General features: G+C 44.5%; 1 protein-coding gene across 2 annotated transcripts; it reads right to left on the reverse strand.

Annotated features, from left to right (window-relative positions):
• Positions 1 to 350: 350 nt before the first annotated feature.
• On the reverse strand, positions 351 to 2,058 carry LOC121872828. 2 transcript variants are annotated; one of them, XM_042375877.1, is made up of 3 exons: positions 1,992 to 2,058; positions 1,384 to 1,672; positions 351 to 769 (listed from the first exon to the last, which is right to left on the reverse strand). In XM_042375877.1, exons 2-3 carry the CDS (start codon positions 1,652 to 1,654, stop codon positions 576 to 578), a joined length of 465 nt encoding a protein of 154 aa, XP_042231811.1. In that variant the 5' UTR covers positions 1,655 to 1,672; positions 1,992 to 2,058; the 3' UTR covers positions 351 to 575. The 2 variants fall into 2 exon arrangements, with proteins under 2 accessions (XP_042231811.1, XP_042231812.1); XM_042375878.1 differs by having other exon boundaries at positions 1,988 to 2,050.
• Between the last annotated feature and the right edge of the window lie 6,441 nt (positions 2,059 to 8,499).

Here is an 8,499-nt window from a genome sequence, read left to right on the forward strand (position 1 = left end):
GGGTAGGTAGGGGGATTGAGTGTGGGGAATGTGTGTGAGGGGGTGGGGGTGGGTAGGGGATTGAGTGTGTGGGGAATGTGTGTGTGAGGGGGTGGGGGGTGGTAGGGGATTGAGTGTGTGTGGGGGTGTGTGTGAGGGGTGGGGGTGGTAGGGGGATTGAGTGTGTGTGGGGGAATGTGTGTGTGAGGGGGTGGGTAGGGGGATTGAGTGTGTGTGGGGGAATGTGTGTGTGAGGGGGTGGGTAGGGGGATTGAGTGTGTGACGTGTGTGTGATGAGTAACAGAGTAGTAACACATTAAATAACATGAATAACACTGAATAAAAGGTCACAGTTAATAATAAGAAAGATATAATGATTATAATCTTTATTCGTGACTGTAATATAACTCAACATAACTGGCTAAGAGAGAAAGAGAGAGAGATAATGAGTGACAACGTTACTCAAGGCTGTCACTCCATCTATAACACTGCCACTCATGTCACTCCCTCTAAAGACAGCCACTCATCACTGCATAAGATTTGAGTTACCAGACAAAGCTACATATTTGGGTGATTGGTAACTCAGTATAATTATCTTAACATGTGATAGTCTTAAGCTGGAAGAAGTCATATATGTTGATTTGCCTCTCGCTCAGGACGTACTGTTCAAGCTCGTCAGACTCAGGCTTGTAGTTGCAGCGGAGGTCCTTCAGGATATGTTGGATACGACGCTTCTGGCAAGGCTGGCAGGTGTAGCAGAGTTCTCCACCGGCGTTGTCTGTTATCAGGTCTGTTGTAGGGGATAGAGGTGGGTGTTAGTATTGACGAGGGAGGGAGAAAGGGAGGGAGGAAAGGAGGGGGTGGAAGACAGAAAGAGAAGGAGGGAGGGAGGAAAGGAGGGGGTGGGAGACAGAAAGAGAAGGAGGGAGGGAGACATAGAGGTAGGGTGGGGAAGAAGGATAGAGGGAGGGAAGGAGAGATCGGGCTAGTGTGGGAGGGAAGTAAGTAGAGAAAAAGAGGGAAGGAGAGATTAAATGAGAGAAGTAAGGAGGGAGAAATCGAGTATAGGATGGAGGGAGAGATAGTGAGTGAGACACGGATGAAGGGAGACAAAAATACGCAGTAGAAGAGAGAGAGAGAGAGGCCTATATGAAACAAGACTCCCCGTACTGTACATATGTAAGTTATCAAGTGGGAACTATCCTGCCTACACACCGTTATGGTACGTGATGCTGTACACTATATAATGATGGAACGTGATGCTGTACACTATATAATGATGGAACGTGATGCTGTACACTATATAATGATGGAACGTGATACTGTACACTATATAATGATGGAACGTGATGCTGTACACTGATGCTCCTTAATCATGTACAGTACAATTACACAGGTACTTACGTTGTAGAGACTTGCCGATACGAGTACACTCTTTGCTGTGGATAACGCAGTCGAGATGGAACCTTACGGTATTCTGGTTACTCAACAAGGTTCGAATCCCAGATGCTGTTTCCTCCAGGAGCGGAAGATAGAGTTCCTCTGTGCCTTTCCTGAGAAGAGCCCTAAGGTCAGTTTCCTCCTGTTCGGTACATACCAGGTTATCCTCTTGACAAAATACATTCGCTACCATCATCGCCATCACCACCATCACTACGGTCATGGAAGGTCTCATCTTGGTTGTTGTGATGACCTGGTTGTATAGAGAAGAGGTTGTTCATATTATGTAGGATTGGGTTTGGTTGTGTATTGGAGGAAGGGTTGTATTGTGCGTGTTATTTATAAGGGGATTGTGGGTAAAAGTAGTGTATTAGTTGTGTGTGTCGATATCCCTCTCAAACATAAAGATAAAATATCAAGTAACTAATAAACTTAAGTATAATGTTTGTAGGACTCAACAAACTGCCTTGAGGTACAACTGTTTTACAATACTCAAATGCCTTAGTGTGAAATGTTGCTCGCTCATAAAACCATTTGGTACAGGTATTGGAAAACTATCTTAAACTACCTACAGAAGACGCTGACAATGTTAACTTCAGGTGAGGATGGTAGTGCTGGTTACTGTGTCACGGCAGATGTGAGGACAGGATGCAAGACCCACTGTTTATATACCCAGCCATTGACTCGCACACAATGGACGACACAAGAACTGGTTTTGTCGATGGAGAGTTGCTTAAGGATAAATATGTGGAGAAAAAAATTTCTTTAAGAGCAAGTGATTTTTTGTTTACGAGAAAAAATAAGAGAATACATGCCTTCTCATACACACACACACATCTACAACGCCTTTATTCTCCCCAAACTTACATATGCGTCACCAGCCTGGTCGTCTTCTCTCAACTCCACCCAATAACGTCAGCTAGAGAAGGTACAGAAAAGGGCCTGCAGAATCATGCTCGGCGCAGAATACTCCGGCTACATCAACGCTCTCTCCACCCTGGAAATGCCATCCCTCAGTGACCTCCACCACCAAGCACTGGAAAGGTTTGGCCGTGGACTACTGCACCACCCTCGCCATCGCCACCACCTGCAGCCCCCCACCCAACTCGCGTAGTCCGCCACTACAACAAAATTCAGCCCATAAGAGCCCGCACCGATAGATACAAGAACAGCACCATCCCATCTATTGTTAAAATAATAAACAACAACTGATTTATGTACTGTACAGTCCTGTAAATGTATTCAATGCATATTATAGCGTTATGTCTAAATCAAATGTAAGTCTGTATATTTTCAGCCACCTGCTGCAACTCTATTAATAAACCGTTTATTATTATTATTATTATTATTATTATTATTATTATTATTATTATTATTATTATTATTATTATTATTATTACACACGTTTTGTGAGGTTCATTTTAGGTCAATAAAGAAAGCGTGAATATCCTAGCTAGTTAAGCTGACCTAACTTAACCTGGGTGTTCATATGAGCATTTTACACACACACACACACACACACTGGGTGTGATCGGCTGACGCGAGAGAGTGACGTGGGAAGCTGTCGTGAGAAGCTGACGTATGTAGCTGACATGAGAGGCTGACATTATTCTATACCTACCCGCGTCAGCCTATGACATCAGAGGTTCAGCCGCGTCTTAAGCGAAACAAAACAAAATAATTGTATCACTCACTCGTAATACACCTTTTCACATATACGCTGAGACATTGTTATATACCTATTTGACATACTTCATAACTGTTCGTTCATGTTAACAGAAATGATTGACAAAGGTTATGAAATTGACTGACGTGAACAATACACCGACAGTCTGCATGCAGACTGTCGGTGTATTGTTCACCATAACGAAAGTTTAATTCACTTCCTGACAACTGATTTAGGACACTGGAGAAACTAATGGGAGTTCTTATGACACTTATCTGCAGTGGAACAGGTTAGATGATGGGAAATAATTATATATAAGATTTTTACTTTATTTTGCCTGTTCATCATCTTGTACAGAAATTTGTATTGAGAATTAATGTACAGTATTTCACTTTCTCACTCCCTCTCTCCTCCAATCACCCTCACTCCCCTCATCGCCATCTCAGTCAACCTGCCTCTCATTCATCATCTCCCTGCCTCTCATTCATCATCTCCCTGCCTCTCATTCATCTCCCTGCCTCTCATTCATCTCCCTGCCTCTCATTCATTATCTCCCTGCCTCTCATCTATCTCCCTGCCTCTCATCTATCTCCCTGCCTCTCATCTCTCCCTGCCTCTCATTCATTCATCTCCCTGCCTCTCATTCATCTCCCTGCCTCTCATTCATTATCTCCCTGCCTCTCATCTATCTCCCTGCCTCTCATTCATTCATCTCTCTGCCTCTCATCCATCTCCCTGCCTCTCTTCTCCCTGTGACACGATAAGCTCTTTGTATTGTTATCGCTTGAGGCTGTGTTTGTTCTAGTTCACATTGTGTATTGGTGTGAGTGCTGCCATGACACACACACAGGTAATGGTTCTAGGATAAACTTCCACAGTTTGTGAAATTGTGGAAAATATTGTGTCTAGCCTTTTTTGACGGATCTTCGATATAACGTTTAATAGTCCGGTATATAGAGGTTTTATATCTAATAATTCTCCGATATAACGTAAAAATAGCTCGTTATATGAAGGTTTTACTGTTTGTAGAAGACTCTCTCTCTCTCTCTCTCTCTCTCTCTCTCTCTCTCTCTCTCACCTACCAATAAATGCATAAATAGACCTCTGGCAACCCTCACCCTCTAGGTACACTACAGCAGGTCACTTGATGCAACACAGCAACAGTCACCCCTCAGTTGTCAGAGGGGGACGATTATAGAGAGTTCCTTACCATTTTTTTACAACTATTAATTTAAAAGGGGATCACCTAACCTAACTTAACTTAAAATTATGCTAATTTAACGTAATGCTTAACTTAACCTAGCACTGAACCTAACCTCACCTAATCTATCGCTAATCTAACCTAACTTACCCAACTTAACTAAATCTAATTAACCTAACCTAGTCATTAGTCAAACATTGCTTAAATTTAAATGAACACACACACACGAGGTAAGGATGACGACAGCATCTCTGTAAGAAGTGGTCTGGTCAACCCTCACTTCTTATGTCCTGATTTTTTTTGGAGTGTTTTTACTATCTGCCAGCAACTGCATGGCACGCATACACACACACACACACACACACACACACACACACATACAGAATCCCATCAGAAGTGGATGTACTTGGCGCCGCTGATGTTAATTGCCAGAGCCAGTCTGTAAGGTTCCCTCCCCCTTCCCCCTCTCCTCCTTTCTCCCCTTTCCTCTCCCCATCTCCCCCCCTTTCCCCTCCCGATCCCCCCCCTTCCCTCTCCCTCCCTCCCCACCAGGATTCATTAACACACTAACACAGCACAATAATTGGCCTTTAACCCACAATAAAACATAAAAGTTACAATTTCAATCAGAATAAAAACAAAGAGACGGCGCTCTGTGGTCACTCGTCGCAGCCCCCACGACCTTCCACACTCCGCTACAACAGGAGAGATACATTAGGTCTCCCAGCTTCACTAAGCGAGAAGTAAGAACTCTCTCCAACACCCCATGTGAGCTGAGAGACCTACCAAGACCACGTGATTGGTATGAGAAACAAGACCACGTAATAGGTGTGAGAAACATATGGATATTGTGACAGTAGAAGGGAAGGTGTGATCAGGAGAGAAGGTGTGGTCAGTAGGGAAGGTGTGGTCAGGAGAGAAGGTGTGGTCAGAGAAGGTGTGGTCAGGAGAGAAGGTGTGGTCAGTAGGGAAGGTGGTCAGGAGAGAAGGTGTGGTCAGTAGGGAAGGTGTGGTCAGGAGAGAAGGTGCGATCAGGAGAGAAGGTGTGGTCAGGAGAGAAGGTATGGTCAGGAGAGAAGGTGTGATCAGGAGAGAAGGTGTGATCAGGAGAGAAGGTGTGGTCAGGAGAGAAGGTGTGGTCAGGAGAGAAGGTGTGGTCAGTAGGGAAGGTGTGGTCAGGAGAGAAGGTGTGGTCAGGAGAGAAGGTGTGGTCACTAGGGAAGGTGTGGTCACTAGGGAAGGTGTGGTCACTAGGGAAGGTGTGAGCAGGAATGTCCTAAATGTGGCACCTCCTCTACCAGGGAAGGTTCTGGGTGACCACACCATCACCTTTGACAACAGCTTACAACACCGACTCTTCTATAACCTTTGAGAACACTACAGCCTCTATAACTTGCTATAACCATTGAAAAGACAAAAGCCTTTATAATTTAACTTGTTTGTTCACTCCAAGTTGTTTTTATTTTTGTACTGAAACCTTTTGTCAATGATAATGTTTTGGCTGCCAAGTTCTTTTGAATAAAATTGTAATAATTATTATTACTACACACACACACACACACACACACACACACACACACACTACTACTAGGCTACTACTTTTTTTTTTTTTTTTTTTTAACGTGGCCTCCAGCCTCCCCCAATAGCCACACCTTCGCCGCCATTTATTTACCTTAATATTAAATATCCTAATACATAGAAGCTATCCTATCTGTGTTAATTAGTTGAAGCAGATCTATGCGCATTCAGTGACTGTAGCCTCATAGTCATATCTGCAGCAGTTGTCGGAGTAGGGGCAGAAGCTCTCGTTCCCTGAGGCAGAGCAAAGCCGAAGGAGAGAGAAAGACAGTCGACATCTCATCCAGGCTGTAACATAACTTCTGGGCTGCTGCTTCTGTTTGGAGATCAGCTCCGCGAGTCTGGCGTAGAACATCTTGCACTTGCCCATCCCACCAGAGGTTGTGAACACCAGAGGAGTGAAGCTGCCTTGATCAACGTTTTGGATTCTCTCCCCATATGCCCTTATCTTGTCGTTCTCGTTCCTCCTATGTGCAGCATCGAGAGCTAGGTTACGGTGACATGCGGCCATGGGATAAAAAATCCTGATGTCGAAGAAAGCTCGCTTTCCCCGCGTCCAGAATCCTCGAGCACTGACGTCAACACGAACTTCATTAGATGTGTTTGAAGTCCTATGTTGGAAGATCTCACCATCCAATGGAAGGAGGGTCGGTTCTACCATGACATCCCGGCAGATTTCCTTCAACATATTTGCTGTAAGGTCCCTTACTTCGTCATGCCTCATGCATATGAAGCCCCCTTTCTTGCACACCATGGCGTGATCGCCGTCATAGGAAGAGCCACACATGCATTGGGAGGCCAAACCATCTACTGGCCAACCATACCTTAGAGCAATGGCATCTGTAAATTCTTGTTTGTTAATACTGAAACCATTTGCCCTTATCGGTAACATAGTTAACCAATTCGAGGCACCCACCTCCTGCGCTGTAGCTACTTTTTTTCAAATTTTCTGGAACCTGCAGCAACAGTTGCTGCAACTTATCATTTTGGCAGTGCTGTCGATCTGTCGTAATGGACCTACGAATCTCGTTTACTTCACTGGTATCGACCTCCCCTGTTGCGTTCTGGGCTATTATGTGGTCCGTGAGGGCTGCCGTGAGCTTAAGTGAATTTTGATGTTAAGTGGCTGCAATCTCCTCTGGATTGGTTAGTCCCATCCCTCCCAGTCTTGATGGAAGTGCAAGAAGTGCTCTTTCTGCTGGGGTTAAGTGAGTGTATTTCACTAATTTGGGAATGAACTTGACACTGATAGCTTCTTCCAGAGGGTGGAGGAGGGGTCCGATATCAGGGATAGTACTCATCAGGTAGTTCCAACGATGCTTTGACTCCATGGGTGAATGCAGCAAAAGCCGCATGTGGCTCTGTGTTAGCAATCTCAGACAGAGCTTGGATTTCACTAACCCACTCATTCACCTTTCCCGCTACGTACTTGGTCTTGAAGTCTGTAGTGCCAATTACTGCGCCTAGATGTCTTTGGCCGTCCTTAGTTATTTTGACCTCACTTCCGCCAAAAACCTCCTTTGCCCGTTCATAATGTTCTGGCTTCACGATGAGGAAGGACTTGCTACTACTACTACTACCACTACTACTTTGCTGTCACTCGGAATAGAGTATGACGATCATCCAGCTGTGATACAATGCGAGTTATTAAGGATGTCACCTAGGTTAGTGAGTTTTGAGGACTAAAGAGGCCGATACGGGACCGGCAGCGTCGTACACACACACTCTGCTCTCTCTGATCATCACCATGACCTCTTCTGCAAATTTGGTGAGAAGCTTCTGCACCATCCTCGACACCGGCTCCGGCTTCCACCCGAGATCCCTCGTCTGCAAATAGCTGTTCGACATCACAACAGCATCCAGCCCATACGAGCACGAATAGATCGCTATAAGAACAGCCCAGTCCCAACCATTGTAAAAATTATCAACAAATTGTAATCAACCAGTGTGTTCAATCCCAGCCATTCTTACCTTTTTGGAATGTGACGATGTTGAAATGCCCTGTAGTTTGAGCTTTTCACCACCTAGTTATTACATATCATATTTGTAACCCTTATGTTTCTTGTATATTATTTGTCAATCAAGTGATCCATTCCCCAATTATTTAACTAGATTTTCAGCCTTAAAACACAATAATTTACCTCCAAACTTAATAAAACTTAACTATCCTCTACCGTACTTTACTTATTATTGAGATATTAGATAAGAAGTTCGAGGCCGGATTCGGTGTTTCGTTCACGGTGTATTATTTTGTGGTCCTGGTTGTGACGTCATCAGTGGGCGGGGTTTCTGAACGAGGTGTTTGGGACTATCAATTGGTTGTTGTGTTTGTAAGTTAATAATATGACAACGGACGAAAAATAATACAAAAAACCAATAGAATTCAAATGAAAATCACACATCCACTATTATTATTATGTGAGGACGTGAGATGGTCGTGATGCAGGAGCTATGTGAGGACGTGAGATGGTCGTGATGCAGGAGCTATGTGGGGACGTGAGATGGTCGTGATGCAGGAGCTATGTGAGGACGTGAGATGGTCGTGATGCAGGAGCTATGTGGGGACGTGAGATGGTCGTGATGCAGGAGCTATGTGAGGACGTGAGATGGTCGTGATGCAGGAGCTATGTGAGAC

Source organism: Homarus americanus, unplaced genomic scaffold (genome assembly GCF_018991925.1).
Source record: "Homarus americanus isolate GMGI-L3 unplaced genomic scaffold, GMGI_Hamer_2.0 scaffold11022, whole genome shotgun sequence".
In the NCBI taxonomy this organism is placed as follows: Eukaryota; Metazoa; Arthropoda; class Malacostraca; order Decapoda; family Nephropidae; genus Homarus; species Homarus americanus.

Bases quoted from the DNA above. Each gene is read 5' to 3' on its own strand.
- LOC121872828 (XM_042375877.1), bottom strand. From the start codon at position 1,654: ATGAGACCTTCCATGACCGTAGTGATGGTGGTGATGGCGATGATGGTA. The intron at 770-1,383 runs GTAAGTACCTGT...CCCCTACAACAG, and splicing joins TATCGGCAAGTCTCTACAAC to ACCTGATAACAGACAACGCC.